Genomic DNA, 18,986 nt, shown 5'->3' on the forward strand with positions numbered 1-18,986 from the left:
ATTGCTGAAGGTCTGGATTTTCCTTAAGTTCTTGGTTTATATTTATTTGCAAGCTCTGTTTAGAGTGGGGTGTTTTTTAACTGCCATTTAGAAAACATCTTCATGTATGCTGACTGGAGTTCCATGATAGAAGAAAGGTGAGATATAAATAAATACATTCTTCTGGGTGTTTGCCCTGTCCACTGACTTGCTGCCTGGTATCTGATGTGTAAGAAAGGAAGAAGAGACATGTACACAAAAGCAATATTAAAAGTAATGATTACATGCTGCAGCCCTTTCTCTTTCCTCACCTTACTTAAAAGTCTTAAATCTCTTCCTCTCAATCCTGATTTTTAACCAAATTATAATGATGTGCTGATAATCGGTACTCTGGTTTTCAATGACCAAGAGTGGAAAAGGCTTGCTACATTTGTGTATTCCTCCTATAAACTAGCCTTTTTGCAGCTCACTTCCTAGTAGGTAGAGCTATAACGCTTGCTATATGGAATCTTGTTTTGTAGGCTGGAAGAAGGAGAAGGACTAGAACAATCACAAATAGTGGTATGTAACACTTCATTTTATTGACTTCTTGTCCTTTCATGTTTTAATCCCACTTCCCCGCATTAGCTTCATAGCAATGTGTTGAATACACTCACTCTTTTACGTCTTTGGATTTCTGTTTGTTTGTTTATTTATTTATTATTCAAATCTGTACACCGCCCCAAACTTTCGTCTTTGGGCGGTTAACTTGTCACTGATATGAAATACTGTCGAGTATAAAGCAGCAAGTTCAGTTGAGCGTATGAGGAAAATGTCTTGAATGAAAGATGCCAGCCAGCCAATGCACCCACCTCCTGCAACAACCCATAAAGGTATTCACATGACCAGAAGTGGGGAGGAGGCTGCACAAAACGTATCCCCAAAGACGATCTCCATGCCCTTCCCACCACCTCCTGGCTGTGCAGCTTGGCCACGCACAGAAGCGGCTATTGCAGGAGCCATGTGGCTAATCTGGAGGCTGGGACAATGCGACCCAGCCTCCAGGAATGAGAGCAGTGCATCAGGGGATTCCCACATAATGGCACCTGTAACCCTGGCTAACAGCTGGGCTACGTAGCTGGGTTTGGCGGCATGGCAGCACTGGGATCTTCACGGATCCCAGCTGTTCTCACGGGCAGCCAAACCCGGGCTTGGCTGCTCGTGAGAACAGCCTTCGTATGTGCTATCATTTGCCCGTCACCTTTCATTACAGTTGTGTGACTGAGCTTTAGAAGGCTTACAATAGCTTATTTTTTTTAAGATAATGTATTTTTATATGTAGATATGTTACATAATAAGGCTATGCACACAAGCAGCCATACCCAAGATTGGGCAGGCCAGCCTGGGGTTGGCTGCCCATGTGCACTGCCAGGATCAAGCCCAATCCTGGTGCTGCCCTGGCGGGTAGCCTGACTTTAAACTGGGCTTTAGGATTTTGAGCTCAAAACAGAACACCCTTTAAATAAAGGGCTTGTTTCAAATTTGGAGCACAACAACTCCTGTTTTGATGGAAATGTTTAGATGTTTAAAGCACTGTTTTGGAGGTCTGTTTTTCCTGTGCTGAATGGTTTTCTGGCACTGGCTTCCGATTGGCTTGTGATCTCCTTCCTTCTTTGTTGGCTTGTTCTCATACTCAAGTGTTGTAATGGGCAACATGAGGACAGGAGAGGAGGAAGGAAGGTTTGATTTTGTGGTTTTCTTTTCTCAGCACTGAATAAAATTTGCTGTGCTATTGCCGATAGAACAAAGGTAGAACTTGGGTGCCTTCCTTCCTTGAGTTGTGGTTTATTTTGTTTGTAAGATAGTGTTGTGGTGAGAAATGGACAGTGGCAGCTCCATCTGTGTTCTTGGTGATTACTGTGAAGAGCTTCATGTTGATGAGTTCAACAGCAGCTCAATCTCTGTTTTAACCGAATGTTTCAGCCATTTTGCATTTCATTTAGAGCCTGAAACAGAATGCAAAATCCATTTTGTGCACATTCCTATTAAGAGTGGTATCAATGCATTTTCTAGTCAGCATTTTCTCTGCTGTAGTGAATTGTGCATTTTTGTCTTAGAATTATTTCACTCAAAGCTCCCCATGCTTAAAATGCCTTTGCAAAATCATGGTATGAGGACCTAATTTACTAATTGAGACTGCAGATGAAGGAGAGCCCTTTTGATGAGTGGACAATGAAAATAGTTGCATTGGACTGGCATTAAAAATGCAGTCATACTGTTGTGGAGCTTGGAATTCAAACATCCTAACAACTTGGGTTAATAAGCCCTTAGCCCTTTCAGTGCACATAGCCCTTTCAGTCAGATTGTGCTGATTGACAGCTGTGTCAGGCCATGGTGAAGCAGTTGTGGCATGTAAGGAATTTAGCTATGTGGTATGGTTGTATACCATGTGTGTGGCTATCTTTGAGAAGCTGACAAACCCCTGGGGGAATTCAGTGCATAGAGGAAATATGGTCTACCCAGACTATGGGAAACACCTATATTGGGCAGCAGTGATATAGGAAGATGCTGAAAGGCATAATCTCATACTGCGCGGGAGATGGCAATGGTAATCCCCTCCTGTATTCTACCAAAGATAACCACAGGGTACTGTGAGCGCCAGGAGTCAAAACCGACTTGACAGCACACTTTATCTTTAGTTGCCTTGCAAAGGGTGGAGATACTTGAAGTCAGCAAGGTCAGACTAGGACTGCCAACTCTCACTAAAGCTATTCCTGGAGACTTTAAACATTTTTTTCTCCAATATTTTTCACAATATCAAGGCATTAAAATTTCCAGAATTACTTTCAATAGACATGTGGTAAATGGTGCTTGCTCCTGGAGATTCAGAGTAGACTTAGAGATTCGCAACCCAGATTTTGCAAACCTAGGTCTGACTGAAAAGGGGCAACAGCCACAGCATAAGAACAGCCCATGCATTTCTCAATATTGCAAGAGGTACTACAGGTATACCCCATTATCCACGGGGGTTCCATTCCCACAGATTTCCATGGGTAACAAAATCGTGGATGAGAAGGCATTGGGGCAATGGGAATCAAGGGTTTAGGTTCCGGGGGGTTAGGTTCCTGCATTTTTTAAAAAGTCCAAAAACCAGCGAGAAGTGGCGATAAACAGTGATAATAATGAAAAGAATGTTTTGTACTGTGCTCCATGGTCTTAATCTGTCAGCAATTTAGCCAATTTTCCATGAAAAAGTGTGGGGGGAAATCCTTGTGTGTTTTTTTCAAAACAAACTGGTGGGTGGAAATGACCTCGGAGGTCACTTCTGGCCACCTAGCAATCGCAGATATGCGAATATTAATTCTTTCTGTACCACATATATGCGGTATACTGCAGATATGTGGAACTACAAATAGCGGTATGGCATATAGCAAGGTCCACCTGTACTAGAAAATAGGCCACTTGGTTACAATATTTCCACAGAAAATTAAGCTTCCAGTGGAGTTTTCTTTGAGCAGAAAAATCCCTTTGTTTCAAATTTATTTTAACAATGTAACATTTCTGTAGTATAATAAATCATTTTATTATTGATGACTAATTAAAGCCCAGTACTCTTATATCCATATTTCTTTCAGCTGAAATTCAGCAGTCACAGTTAATTACTTTTGTTCTCCAATTATTATTTCATTGTAACTTCCCCCTATAATTTTACTGTGCAGAACTGGCACGTTCGCATTGAATAGAAAGGTAGTCTTGAAAAATTGCACACCTGTGTTAGCTAAGAAATCAAAGAGAAGATTTGGAGTGTTAAGTCTTACAGAAATTATGTCCAATTTAAAGGTAAAAGTTTTAAGTGTCATACTCACATGAGCTGTTTTTAAAAGACAAATGTGAAAGTTTAAATTAAAAAAACCAACAACTCTGCAAAGCCTTTCCCCTTTTAGATTGGCCCCATTCTTGCAACAAGATTGTAATCTTGCAGCATGTATAATAGCCCATCCACTTTCTTGTTAAAGTGACAATAGAAGTTAAATGCAAACTGATATTCATATTTCATAAACTGAACAGCTGAATTTGAAAACTTTTAAATATATGCAGCGGTCAACATAATGTCCACCAGCCTAACCCACAAATGAGTTAAGCTGAAATTAGTCTTGCTACCTGTAGAGTTACAGAGTAAGAAACATGTTGTAAAACCTTAATAAAATGACATATGACATGTGTTGAAACATTAACAGTACTTTATTAGAATGTACTGTAATGTATTAAATTTATTTATTTAATATTTATATACTGTCTTCCTAAACAAGTTGTTTCTAGAATTTATGGGTAGCATCCAGACTAAGAGGCTCTTCTCATGATTGGTGAGAAGAGCCATGAGGGGGTTTGCGAGGATAGTGGGCTAAGCCCGCTCTCCCCGCAGACGAGCAGTCAGTCTGCTCCAGGTGGCCGCAGCGGCCGCCCACATGACTGCCAGCTCCGTCACGGAGCCGGCAGGGGCTGGGGAGTTTGGGGGCCGCGCAGCCCCTGGAAGCTCCAGTATGCCCTGCATGAGTGCTGGGTGCCTTTCATGCTGGCTGCTTTTCATCCTCCCGGTCGGGGGTCTCCTTGTGAGTTGCTGCGGCGTGGAGTTGGAAAAATCCAAGTTTTACAGACTTTTCTGCCATAACTGATAATTGTATATTTGTTTTGTGAACCGCTAGTGCACCTTTGTACCATGTCCACTGTTAAAAATATGGTAGATCTGACACATCCTCAGTTTGTGGCTTTGGGAACAATATAAGATGGTTTTGAAGGGTATCTTTTTCCTGTGCCATAGTTTGAAGTCTTTCTGTTTAGGATACAATAAGCAAAATATATCTGTGTCCCCACTTGACATTTGTGTAGTCTAGGAGCACTAGATGAAAATCGCTTAAAGGGGCAAAAAAAAAAAAATCTTTGGATTACAGAGATAGTTATGAATGTTTAAGCTCTAACTGAACACCAAATAAATAAATAAATAAATAAGATTTTTTTTTAAATGAGGAAATTCAATGACCCTTGAATGATGTCCACACCATGAGAGCATGAGATCTGATGGCCAGTCTGAGGTATTGCACAAGCCTACAAAATTGTAACTATGGAAACACAATTTGGCTAGGTCCTCCATGCTCTAATGCACTACCTGCATAGGCTGGTGAAAAAAAACAAAAACTGGGGATTGGTGTTACAGCAGTGTTTAAAAGAATTTTTAAAATGTGCCTCTGAACATATGGTGAATGCTGTTATGTCAGCAGGCAACCATTGCAATCAGCACAATCAGTCCAGAAAGGAATACTTAGGTTTATCATCAGGATAGATATGTTACTGCATGAATAGAATTGTGCTTCTCTTATTTTTGAAATTTAGAAAGATTATTTTGACAGTTACCTTATTTCCATGTAATCCCTTAAAACAATTTCTTTTGATTATTTGCTTGATTTATTATTGTTCGGATAAAAACTGGAAGTTATAGAAACAGGAATGAAAATGCCATTTTAATATGTCACATGTATAAGTTTATTTAAAATAAGTTACAAGAACCAAATACCTAATGAAAGTGTTGACAGTTTGGTATTTTTTATAATCAATGTACAGGAATGATTGTACAGAAGGGTTACATCAATGCTTACATGATTAACCTTTTAAAATCAAGAGGTCTGACTTTTCCAGTTGTGCTGACCATCTTTAGTGCCTGCTGATACCAAACAGGATCAGATATGTTTTCCTTCTGAAAATAAGGCTTATTTATTAGCAGAATTTCTTCTGAAGGAAGAAATTTACAGTGCCAGATGGTGGTCAGAAACTTGTATACACTAAAATACGTACTCATGGATACAAACTGTGTTTCTATGGTAATAGGAGGCTAAACATCTCAGTGTATATTATGTTCAAATTTACTATAAATATATGCTACATTTATTAAAAACTGCTCTATGATTTCATAGCACATTTTAATCTCATCATTCATGTCTTCCATCCACTGCCTGCTAAGAAAGATATCACTGCTTTTTCTTCTGTACTCTGATATGTTGACTGGGCTGGGCGTTTTCCAGATTACATCCTGCAATGCAGTCCTGAGACAGGGTCATGGCGGATCTCGGAAGTGTGCTTCCACACACTTCTTGTGACACCGCAGTCCCTACTCTGACAGCAGGGTGCCATTCACATTTCCGATGCCTTGCTTAGAATTTCATTGCTGCAATATAGTGCTATGATGTCATGTATCTGGTGTACAAAGGTTGCTGTTTTTTTGGTTGTTAGTTTCCGCAAGGCTGCTCCCCCTGCTATTTATGTTTCAAATGTGATTTGCCTGAATGGAAGCATTTTGCTGCTCTTGAGTAGCTAATCTGGAAAGCTCCATGGGTTCTGTCAATTAACATTTCAGAAAGAGTTTGCAATGACCATTCTAGCTTCTAGAAGAGTTACCTTTCAGTAATGGAAAGCAGAAATGGCTCTCACCACACATACAGAGGTCGTTCACATGACCACAAAAAGGTGGGTTGGGGGGAAGGCAGGAGTCTGCCCATCAGGGCTCCACCGTCCATGTTACCATATGAGTGGCACAGTGGCGAACCCAGTTACCTCTGAATGCTGGCATTGCAGTCTGGTTGCTTCAGAACCAAAGTTGAGGGAGGAAGCTCCTCCCTCGTTCTGGCTGCTATTGGCTGCTGGGGCTGTCCTTCAATAAAGATTACGGTCCTTCAGTAAAGAAGGAAGCCCAGGCAGCCAGTCCCCCCTCCTCTCTGCAATCAGTGATACTGCAGAGAGGGAGCTCTCCTGAACATCCAAATTTGGACGGTGGCACAGAACCACGCGTCCACAGGACCTGCAGCTCTGTGTTATGTGTGAATGCGGCCAATGTGTGTTCTAGAACTAGATTGGAAAATAGTTAAGGAGATTGAAAGGGTTTTCAGTGAATAAACAGAAAGACTTGTGGCAAAAATTGCATGTGTTCTCCTTTCTACATTCTATAAGGCTTAGGAATCCTTTTGTGGTGCATCGAAGGACGGAGGGAGGGAGGGTGGGTGGCAGCTGCTGCAAAGATTGGCAGTATTTAAAAGTGCAGCTGCTGCTGCTGTCTTTACAGAGGGAGGGACTAAAGGGAGGGGCTTAGAGGGTAGAATCTCCCATAGTCAGTGGTAGTTGGAGTTAAACAGGTGAACCTTTTTTTCCTGAAGATCCAGCTTCAGAATGTATCTGAGGTGTTCTTATTGTTATTGAAGACTGAAGGACACTTTATCTGGTGTGGACAGAGAGTTGTTTGAATGACTTGTATAAGTGGTATAACTTTTGGAGAATTTGATCATTCCCATGGATCCATAATTCTCAGAAGGAATGCTGAAGAGTCACTGAGAAGCAAAGGTGATGGATGATGTAGTTTGCTAAGTAAAACCACTGCTAAGTAAAACCAGTTTTAGGCACCAGGAGATTAGGGTGAAGGTAGGAGTGTGCCACAGCCAGTACTGGCAAGCATGCAATTGCTAGTGGGACAGTCACCTCCATGTGGGCTGTTGATTCTGCAAGGACAACCTTCTGGTCAGCAACTGTGCAGTTACATGGTGCTGGCAGTGGTACCTCCATTTCCACCTGTGGTGCCTAAAGGCAAGGATAAGAGTTCTCCTCCTCCCTTGTTCACCATGCAGTGGTCGCTTGCAAACATCTTACCAGCCACTGCTGCTGGGAAGCTTTTAAAACTATGGACATAACTTTCAGTTATCTGGAGTCTTCAATAGCATCACTACCAACTCAGGCCAAGCAGTGGTTTATAGATGGGCAGGCAAGCAGGCAAGCTTGGGATTTGAGCCAGATTGTAATGCCCATTTTGAACCCATTGTGTTTCACAGCTACACATCCTATATCATCTGGTTAATGTAATTCTAGGTAAATGTCACAGTGAGGCAGCAGTTGCTCTAAGGCAGGATTTGGAGTGACACTCCTCAGCCCTCAAGTTGAAGCAATTCTGGCTGCAATGCATGACTTTCCTTATCACAGAGAGCCTCGAGGGGTTTCCACTATTATTGCTGCTTTCATATCATTAGTTCCATCAGTTGTCACTATATAATAATTAATGAGAAATTATTGGTTTTTTTAAATGGTGAAAGATTTTTAAATACTTATGCGCCATTCAAGATTGAACAGTCTTCCCTTTATCCAAAATTGTTAAATAAAGAGCTGGTTTGAACAATGCCATCCAGCAGTTCCACCCACCACACAATTACAAATGAGGGCATGTCCGTCACCCCTGGTGTGCCATTCTGTTCTGCATACTCATGTGGGGAGTGGTTAAATTTCTGAACTGCCCCATATCATGAGGTTTTAATACTACTTTACGACAGAGTATTAGAACTACACGATTAGGAGCAGTTTGTACATTCCCATCTCCCATCCCTGCCCCCGGCCCCCACCGTGTGAACATACAAGAGCAATTATGTGCTGGGCAGCTTAGGTGAGGAATTTGTGCTCCCCTTTGCAATTGTATGGTAGACAGTATCATCCAAATCAGCCTGCTGTCATTCCATTGAGAGAGAAGGGAGAGAGAAATCCTTCTTAAAACAGAAGTTTCAGTTCTTACATTTTATGTTTTTGTTGAAATTCATAGCCTGCAGAAAATATCTCCATGACTTCAATAAACGTAAGCATTTCAAATGACAGATTTAAACATGCACATATTCTATGAATAAATACATATTTCATTATAATTTGAAGTTTGGTTTTTATCCAACAAATTCTGTAAAAATCTCTGAAGGAAGCAGTGTAATTTATTTGTGTGCCAATTATAGATGGTGTTGCTTCTCAAACTGAGTTTTGCATATTCATTTTGTACAAAAACATCCTAAATCAAATGAAACCATGAGGAGCAGGAAATTAAGCCGCCAGAAATAAGAGCAAAATGAGTAATCAAGGTGCCGACTATATTAAATCCCTATAGATAAATGTTTAGAAATACTTATTTGCTGAATTAGTTCTTTCTGTGGTTATTCAAATGTTATATACAATTTAAGCAGATAGTACTTAATGACACACATGTAGAATTTCAGTTTAATTTTTTTATCATAATGATATTTTTTTCTCTAAAGTATCATGATTTATTAAGCTGGGGTGATAGAGGTTTGAAATACTGTATTGTTTCATCAGTTCTATTAATTTTTAACTTGCAAAACTGATTGTACTCTACTGTATCATGCAGTGAAAGATGCATAATGTTTTAATGTAACTCTGCTGTAACAGAGAACAAGTGCAGACAGTGTGTCTTTTCAGCACTGTTGAGTAATCCCAACATCAGGGGTTAGAGATAAAGTCTTCCAAGCTAGTTATACTTTCTGGGCCAGGTGAATGGTGGAGGCGATTCCCCGCCGCAGGGGCTGCAGGGTGGCACGGAGCACTGGCTCCATTTATCTTAAAGAAGCCGCCCGCCGCCCCTGCCCCCCCCCCGGAAGTGTGTTCACGAGCCGCGCCTGCCTTGTACAAATGTCTTTTCCTAAGTAGTGTAGCACATTGGTTCTCAGCTGGCTTATTAATGGCAAATGACAATTTTTAAAAAATATTTTAAAACCCATCTTTTTACTCAGGCTTTTTCAGCTTCTTAATAATGTATAGGTTTTTAATTCTGTGATTGATTTTTAAATTGTTAGTTTTTAATTGTTTTTGTGTGTTTTTATATGTGTTTTTAACTGTTTTATCATTGTGAATAGCCCAGAGACACGAGTGTGGGGTGGTATAAAAGTGTACTTGAATGAATGAATGAATGAATGAATGTGCCTGCTGGAAACTCTCTGTTTCTGCACTGAAAACTGGAAGATTAAAAACCCTAACCCTAACCATTACACTAGTAGGAATAATGTGTTGTAATGACATTGCTCTTGCCATTTCACAGGCTATAAGGCTATGGACACAAGCAGCCACTGTTCTCTCTAATTTTTTTCATCTGTGTGCAGAGTGATTTTTGTTCTGGGCAGCAGTATCAAGGCAGTGTGTGTACACGTATATTCAGAGTAGGACCTTTCTGATTCAATCTGAGTGGGATCTAAAATGAACTGAGCAGACATTAAAAAAAAAAAACTTATGTAAGTGTGCACATGTGCATGCCTTAGAGGGAACAGTGGTGCTCCTACCCCTGGACTTCGGTGCCAATGTCCAGGGCCTCCATGCCCCCTGCCCCCCCCAAATCCTCTTTAGTCTACCCTGGGGTGTATGGTTGCTGCTGGCCAGCACTGTGCCAGGCAGCCGAGTGTGATTGTGACCTGCACCGGATGCTTTACAGATGGAGTGGGGGAGTGGGGAAGGAAATATGTGGGATGGGAATATGTTAAGATATGAGTTCAGTTGCTATTTGTGCTTAACTTGTAGCGGGGGGCCTCCAGCCAGGGGGAGCTCCAAAGGCCTTTAGGTCCAGGCTCCTAAATTACATAGGTGCACCTCTGAGCCCTACCCAGGTTAGGGAAGCCTATGTGAAGTGCCAAGGGTAGGGCTGCTTATGTGAAGTGCCAAGATCGAGCCCTGATCAGCCAGGAAGAAGATTTGGATGCTCATGGAGCATTGCAGGGAGGGATTCAGATCCTGTCATGCTACTAGGGATGTTGTTAATTAGAATTAACTATGCTATTATCTGGTCTGGGGGTAAATAGCCAGGTTTGCCAAGTTCAATTACAAATCTAATCAAAATGGGGAGTTGCCGATCACTAGCAGTAATAAAACAGGTGAAGATCTTAGTGAGATGGTAAGAAGAGATAGGATATCTGTTTATGAATGCTCTGCTCTGCTCTGCTCAGTGCAGGCTATGCTCAATGAAGGGGCCAGAAAAACAGGTGACCCCACCAGTAAGAATGCCCCAACAGCATTTAGCATGTGCACTGGATGGGCATCTGGCATCCCAACAATGGCCCATAGAGATAGATCCAAAGGAAACCCACTGGCCACTATTTAGTTTAGTGACACGCTGGTGAAAGAGTATTTTCCATTGCACAAGATGGTAGGAGTAATTTTCAGCAATCTCCCCTCTGCAACTGCCTGTCATTGAAGACCCTGCAGCCCTCAGAGACATATTTTTTGACAGGTACAGGTAGCTGCAGGGGGAAGGGTGGATTGCCAAAAATTGCTCCCTGCTTTTGTACCCATGTGTCAATCTAGATGTCAACCACTTCGAATATTTTGCTTTCTGTTCAGCACTCAGTTAACAAGGTTATGATGAACCATAAATGGACATCAGACCATTAGAAATCTGTACATTCATACTTTAATATTAAGAAACTTGATCAAAGAAATGTATTAAAGATAAAGTTATATTGATATGAGGCTACACAGGAGACAACAGAATTATAAGAAACTGTAAATAATTGAGAATTGAATAATTGTTATCATTAGAGCTGAACTGTATATTTACTCATTTTAGTGTTGGAGCCAAACTAGCAATTGAGTGGGCAGTGTAGAATGTTTCTCCCCCAAACTATTAAATGTACATTTCCTTTTCTTTTTCTTTTTCTCTCCTTTCCTTTCTTGTTTGAGGTGGACAAGGCCAGTCTATCCACTCAGCAGACTAGGCACCAGTTCTTTGTGGTGGGGGGGGCACATAAACTGTGCTGGAATACAGCACTGCCAATTATTCTTTCTTTCCACCTTATATCACACCTCAAAGTACTGCACAATGGCGTAAGACTATAAAATGTAATACTGCAGCTTGCACCCAAAATAAACAGCCTTCATTGCTCATTGCACCTTAGCCACCAATAAACAGCTAGTCTTATAAGCTGCACTCCTCTCTTGAATATGAATGGCTTTCTGCTGCATTCATTTACAAAAATGAAATGGTCTCATACTAGATTTCCAAATTAACAACAGCATCTTTTCCTCTCTCAAGTGCTAGAGTTTTGTCCCCATAATAGACTGGGAACTCTCTCTCACTGTATCCTCAAACTAGCATCACACCCTCTGTGTGAGATGTCACATGCAGGGGGTACGGCCAGCAAGAAGGGGTCACATGGCCCTCTGGAGCTCATTTCCCAGCCAGCTTCATTGTAAAGGAATGAGGGAGAGAATGAAGAAAACATGCAGCTGACAAAAAAAACTGGCTGGGAATGAGGCTGGCTGGGGTAATGGTGGTGTGAGCCAGGTGGCCAGGAGCTGGGTGGTTTGTGTTCTTTGAACACCTCCTCCTAATTATAGCTCTATCCCTGCATGTAGTGAATGATGCCATCATGATGTCACTATACATCTGATTAGATTTGGTTGTGTGTTTTCATCACCGAGGATAAGTGAAACCAATTTAGAGAATGAATAGGCAAAGCCTATTTTTCTTTTTCTTTTTGCCTATTCTTTTGCAGCAACTCCTTTGATCCTTTGCAGCAATCCTTGAAAATTGCTGAAGGAGGGCAATTTTTGATGCTGATGCAAATACTTTCATTTGCCCCACCCTTTGGCACATCTCCAGTTAAAAACATTGTTTGAATAATGAACATTGTATAGAGATTTTTTTAATTGGGTGCAGTCCACCTGCCAGTTTTGCAAACAGGTTGACCTACAGGACTCTAGTAGTCTAAAATAAAGTATTATGTTGTTTTCGCTCTCTTGTTTAGATCATAGCCACAGAGACACTACGTCCCTGCGGGTATCATTCTGGCAGCTGGGGAATAGCTAAGCATGCTCCAACTGACATGTTGTTTTGCCAGATCCCATAGTTAGCTCGGAGTGTACTCTGTGCGCAGTGCATTTTAATGTCAAACCTCAATGCATGTCACCCTCACAGCGAGTTTGAAAACACAAATAATAGGAGCTGTTCACATTTCACTTAAAGTAGCCTTTCTTGATTAATTCTGGGGGGAAATGAAAATCAAGTTAGCATCCAAGGGAGTGGGGAGAATTAGATTAACTCTAACTCTGGTTGACAGTACCATTTCCCCCTCGCCCTTAATATTCATTTTCTCTCTCACAAACACGCATACATACTCTTTTCCAGACAATAGTTCTATCCTTTGTTGACAGGATTAGGTTCTTCAGCCAATGTTTCATGCTTGAGGAATAGATTTCATAACCACTATTCACTCAATAAATTGATTAGTCTAATCAAATTAGAGGAATTTTCAGTTCTCAAGAAATCCAAATATTGTTATGGTTGCTTGCTTAGGAAACTCAATGCAATAAATACTTACTGCCTTTTACTAGCCAAGAGGTTATTACATTGTCTTAAATAATTTGAATGTTTAATTGAAGAATGAATCATCCTTAAATAATTGATGGTGTTTCAGTCGCATCTGATGAAGTAGACTCAAACCCACCAAAGTTCATGCCATAATAAATTCATTAAGTGTTCCAGGACTCTCTGTTGTAATTTCAGAAACAATTATTTTGCTCAACTAGTTCAGAACATTGTAAATGAGAAGTGCTTTCCTCCAGCCCCTTTAACACATTTGGTCTAATTTTTATTGAACAGATGAATCTGTCTTGCATTGGAGCAGGCCATTGGTCCATTTTAGCTAGTACTGTCCCCCCAGATTAGTGGTGGCTCTCCAAGGTCTCTTATAGGATCTTTTCCCAGTCATGCTACCTGAAATCCTTTAACAGGAGATAGCAAGATCCGAACCTGAGACCTTCCTGAAGAAACACATGTATTTTATTACTGTGCTAAGAAACCTTCTCAAAACACTTAAGGATGTATGTCAGATCTCAGCTGCAATTAGTAGCATCATGCCATATGTCCACCCCACATCTGTCACCGGCAATCAACCACAGTTGATGCTACTGAACAGGCAAATACTAGTGGATTACCATGCTGAGTGTTCTATGTATGGAAATTTGGTTTCCAGAGACCATAGAAAGGTTGATTGAACTCTCTGTACAGCTTTACCTGCAGGATCATAAACCATTCCCATGAATTTAAAAATGAACTGTTGACAATTTGATGCAGCTATAAAACTGCTGAAAACTTGATAGAGCTATATAATGCTATCCTTTGCATGAAAGTTCCAGTTTCAAATTTCAAAATTGCTCATGTAAAACAGAGAAACCTCAAGAAGCAGTGCTGGAAAGGAAACCCTTCCAGAAACCTTGGAGAATTGCTGCCAGTCAGAGTGGAAAATATTGACCTGGATGACCCAGTGGTACAAGGGAGCACCATATGTTCATAGTGAAAATCTGGAATGCATTTGTCTATGGGAGGGAGATGTCAGATTTGTAGACCAGAGATATGCCATTCCTTGTTTGCCTTCTCTGCGATGAGCCAATCTGATTTAGTTCAGTATTTCATTGCCAGTTATGTGAATTGGTAATCATCTTTTATATGGCTAAAATGAGGTCTGAAGATAGATGAAGTCTTGATAAGTGCTGTCTGCTTGAATTAACCTGTAGACCTCAATTATCTAATGCAGCAGATAATGGACTGTTGAAGCGTAGAACAAACTATCTTGTCAATGGCTCATTAATACTGGTGTATTTAAAATATGGGTTTTTATGAAGGGTTTTATCTATCCAGAGCATGCTACTGACTCACATATGTTGTTTACTGAAGAGCTGGCTCCTAGAATCCTGCATTCCTTTATTGGTTTTGCATGTCAGAATTGTGGCCCAAAGGTAACAGGACAAGAGATGAATTGTATAGGAAGAGACATTCCAAGGGCTTTATCATTGCTAACATAAAAGAAATAACTGCAGCTGCAACAGATGAAATTAAATTATACCCACTGAAAATGTAGCTGCATCCCAGCATCAGTTATGCTTTGAATATTCATAGCATTTCAAGATCAGAAGATTACAACTAGATTCATAATCTTTTAATTAGCACTCATTTGATATACAGTAATGTATGTGTGAGAGAAAAACCAAAGAGGCTTAGACTCTCCCAGTGCAAGTGAAGCATGCTGCTCAGCCCAATGCTTGTTTGCTTAGAACTAAGCTCAATGGGGCTTAGCCACGTAAATGTGCAGGTCATGTCAGAGAGACTTGATTTTAGGCGTGCATTAAATAAGTCCCACTTTATTTAATAATGTGTGTAGGCACTCGTGAAGATGATGTGCTGCAGGTGCCCTTCCTCCAAATTAAGAGAGCAATCAAGGTTAGCCAAGCAGGTGCCAAATGAGCAATGCCCTTTGGCATTCACCTTGAACTGCACACCAAGGCCTCTGAGAGGAATTTTATCAAGGGGTACAAAGCTTCTTTCAGGCTCCCTTCCCTTCTCCATTAGTCAACCTGTTTTTATCCACTACGGTTTCATGCCATGAGCTATAGCCTGTAAGGCCAAAAAGGGTATGGAAGATGAGAGAGGGGTGGAATGGAGTGCTCTGTTGATTTTCTGCATTTAGGGCCTTATGGGCCTAAACTCCCTCCACGATAAATATAAATAAAATAAAAGAGGTTCAGAGAGAAGAAAGCACATTTGATTTGAACATCTTTGTTTATGCTACAATACAGATAAGGAGAAAGAATTCACATTGAAACATCCTTTTATATTGCAATGCAGATCAGATCATCAGAAGACCTAATTATTAGTAAAAATATTCATTTTTTTTTTAAAAGGTAGATAGGCTTAGTATTGACTTATTAAAAAGAGCTTTCCTGGCCTTTTTTGTGTGAAAAATTTCAAATCACAGACAGCATGAAAATTAATTGTTATGGCAATGTTTGATTCAATACTTAGCCTGGCCAAATCCACAAGACGTTCCTCAGACATTGTAGACCTTAAATAATTCTTAATCAGCTTGAGTTTGCTAAATGACCTCTCTGCAGAAGCTACTGTTGCTGGAATTGTTAATAGTATTCTTAAGCTAACACAAACATTTGGAAACAGGTCACCAAGTCTGTACTCTGTTAACAAGTTCAACAGATCTAATGGCTTTAACGGTGCATTTACAAAATTTGCTTTATGTACTGAGGGTAAAAGTTGCATTTCTTTTCCAAATTCATCACCGTTAAGGTGAGCAGGATATTGCTCTGATAAAGATAAAGTCTTTCTCTTTACATCACTTTCAGACATGGTGAGATATTTCCACAAGAAATCAAATTTTTCTGCCAACTGCTTAACAGCATTGAAGCGAACAGTTAATCCTGCTATAACATTGTCTACCAAAACGTAAAGAACACACTTTCTGAAGTAGGCCTCTTCTGGTGTGTCATCTGTGTCATTCATTTCCTCCAAGTTAGCATCAGGTGTGCTGTCATCATGCGGCCTTGCCCTCTTGCGCCTAACTCCACCACATCTACGGGAGAGTTTTATTTCTATCTTTAGGTTTGACACAACCAATTTGGCTTCATTCCACATGCATTTCCAGTTGTTTCGAAGTTTTGTCAGATCTGTGAGGAGAGTTTCTATGTTTGCTACTTCAACATCCAGTATGGCATCTCTAGCTTGGATGACCTTGTTGCAAATATCTATGCCAGCTAATATTTTGTACCACACAGCTGACATTAGCACACGGGCAAAAGATGTCACATATAATAAAACTCCATGGACTTCATTTCCTGTTTTGGCCATCAAATTTAGTTTTAGGAGGTCTTCCAGTGCCAATTTAATGCCAGGCAAGTGAGCTGCTTGGCACATTCAGCACGATCTGACCATCTTGTTTCAGACCTACCATGAAGAGAACAACCAACAGGGTTTTGTAGTAATTCCCACCGCTTAGGACTGGAACTCAACAGGTGGTACACAGTCTGAATTGTTCTGGAAAAGGTTATTGCTTCAGGTATGCATTCAGCAGCAGCATTTCCACAGAAGTTGAGTGTGTGACAACCGCAAGGTGAAAAAATTGCTGTTGAATATTGTTCTTATATTTTTTTCTTGTGCGCTGTTGTATTTTACAGCCCGTTCTTTCTTGTCTTTTCTTTTCTGGGCTCCTGATTTGTGAGAATACATTTTTGGAGAGATGATTAATAATTTATACCTTTATATCCTCTGCAGTGTTTCCCATATTAAAAAAGAGAGCATTCACTTGGTGTTCCTGTGATTTCTGCATTAAGCCAAGATGGGCCATGCTTCTTAAAGGATCCATAGCTTTCCATACTTATGTTCTTTCCAAATTTTCACTTGGCTGTTTCCTTCAGCAAACAATGGAAATCTCTCCTCTCCCCCACCCCACTCACCCTTTGCTGTGGGTTCTAATTATTCTTTCTTTGCTGACTCTGACACCATGTAGTGTTTGCAAAGAAAGATCAGCAGCCATTTTAGAATAACACAGACTGAAGATGAAGCCTCCCAGAGGAGGCAGTCTTTCCAACTCCACCTCTTAGCATGTTAAACCTTTAACCCTTTAAGTAGTGTACACTGTTTTGTCACACCATCCAGCTGCCACTACTACTTTCCCCACTTTTGATAAGGCAAGGGGAACAGAGTAACAGGAAGTATCGAGTTCACACTTCCTGTAGTTCCATCCATTCCATGTCTCTTGTGTTTTCAAAAGGCAGAGAGAGTGGGAGTTAGTAGCCACTAAATAGGCCTGACTAGTCATGGTTATGGTTTCTGCTGCCACCCTTCCCACCAGCTAAGAAGATGGAGAGGAGAAAAAGCAAAGGTACAGAGAGTACAAGGCAGAACTGCTCCCTGGTGGACTCTTTGCAATAGATAGAAGGGAAAGCTCAAGGTCAGAGACCAGAAGGACAGAAGTGAAAGGTATGCTGTGAGGGGAAAAGGGAAAATGGACAGTGAGCAGAACATATAATTTGCTTCGGTCACTGTGCACCCCGTTAGCAAGCCGGCTGCAGAGACAGAATCCCTGACACAGGCTTTCAGTGGTTTGGCATGATAAGAAGAGAAGCAGGGAGAAGGGAAAACTGTTCCCTGGAGTGTTCTGCATACCAGGAAGAAGGAAAACATTGAGATTGGGACTGGCAGGGGAAGGAGTGAAGATAAACTTTTAGAGTAAGAAGGAAAAATTGACATGTAGACCCTTATCTACATTGACATGTAGATAAGCTATGAACTGTTGCAATAATGTGTAATATAGGTTACAGTTAATACTTTGGCTCCCATGGCCCCTTTTGGACCCCGGACCTAGGTACGATGTACTCCCTGCACCCCACCCCCCTATCATAGGCCCTGCTGCACACTTCTTTATTCAGGGAAACTGAAGAAATTGCCACCTCCTGCAGTAGGGGAGAAGTCAATCAGATGCTGGTAGACAAAATATAGGCAATTTCTTGTTTTTCATACACTCTAGAAACACAGATGCACACATACAATCAAGGGGGGGGGGAGCTCATTTTTTAAGATAAAAGTCCTGGTACTATTTATTTTCAACTTAGCATGTTCTTTTTGTAATTTGGTGCAAATGAGAACTCAGCACATTAGGAAATTTAAAGCTGTGCATACTTAACAAACCAAACTGCCATAAAGGTTACTAACAATTTGCAGGGGTGTCGTTTCATTGGCTGACATCTAGAATAACGCTGCACTACTACAAACATGTTGCATTAGTGCAAGAATGGTACACTAGCTAGTTCTGCTCAGTCGGGAGCTAGGGATCCTAGCCAACTGTTGTGCTAGTGCAGCACCCTGCGGCATACCTTTTGCTGTGAAACCACTTCCTCAGTCCATGTATTTTGCAGGAATGATGCAAAGGGATCCGCTATCATAGGAACATAGGAAGCTGCTTTCTGCCGAGAGACCATTGGTCCATCTAGTTCAATATTGTCTACACTGGCTGGCAGCGGCTTCTCCAAGGTTACAGGCAGGAGTCTCTCTCAGCCCTATCTTGGAGATGCCAGGGAGGGAACTTGGAACCTTCTGCAAGCAAGCATGCAGGTGCCCTTAAGGGAATATCTTATAGAGCTCACACGCAGAGCCTTTTCTCACAAACATTGAGAAAAGGCTGCGGGGTTTGTGGGGAGGAAACCCTAAAGAGCTTACCTTCTTGCAGACGATATTATCATCTTCCCTGGGCAGGAGGATCGCCCGCCCAGATATGAGCACCAGCTGCTGTCAGCAGCTCCAAGGGTTGGGGTGCTGGGACGTGCTGCCCCGGGCTGCCCCACCCCAAGAGCTACAATAATGCACTGTGTAAGTGCATGGGGATCCCACCCCCCGAGTCTGC

The 18,986-nt window shown here is 41.2% G+C and overlaps 2 protein-coding genes across 6 annotated transcripts in view; one reads left to right on the top strand and one right to left on the bottom strand.

Annotated features, from left to right (window-relative positions):
* FGF14 (fibroblast growth factor 14) overlaps positions 1-18,986 on the top strand; it is a 474,303-nt gene that overhangs the window by 249,312 nt on the left and 206,005 nt on the right. For 2 of the 4 annotated variants that reach the window (XM_053311447.1, XM_053311449.1), the window contains exon 2: positions 501-540. The exons of the other annotated variants lie outside the window; for them this stretch is intronic. In XM_053311447.1, coding sequence (XP_053167422.1) covers positions 501-540 — 40 coding nt within the window. The remainder of the gene's footprint in view (positions 1-500; positions 541-18,986) is intronic. 4 annotated transcript variants of the gene reach the window in all.
* LOC128351695 (52 kDa repressor of the inhibitor of the protein kinase-like) overlaps positions 15,368-18,986 on the bottom strand; it is a 36,591-nt gene continuing 32,972 nt past the window's right edge. Inside the window, exon 5 of one of the 2 annotated variants that reach the window (XM_053311445.1) lies at positions 15,368-16,531. In XM_053311445.1, coding sequence (XP_053167420.1) covers positions 15,491-16,501 — 1,011 coding nt within the window. In that variant the 5' untranslated portion in view covers positions 16,502-16,531 and the 3' untranslated portion in view covers positions 15,368-15,490. Of the gene's footprint in view, positions 16,795-18,986 lie in introns of both variants that reach the window. The other variant, XM_053311446.1, reaches the window with a different exon arrangement.

The sequence above is a fragment of the Hemicordylus capensis genome, chromosome 3 (genome assembly GCF_027244095.1).
Source record: "Hemicordylus capensis ecotype Gifberg chromosome 3, rHemCap1.1.pri, whole genome shotgun sequence".
NCBI classification, from domain to species: Eukaryota; Metazoa; Chordata; class Lepidosauria; order Squamata; family Cordylidae; genus Hemicordylus; species Hemicordylus capensis.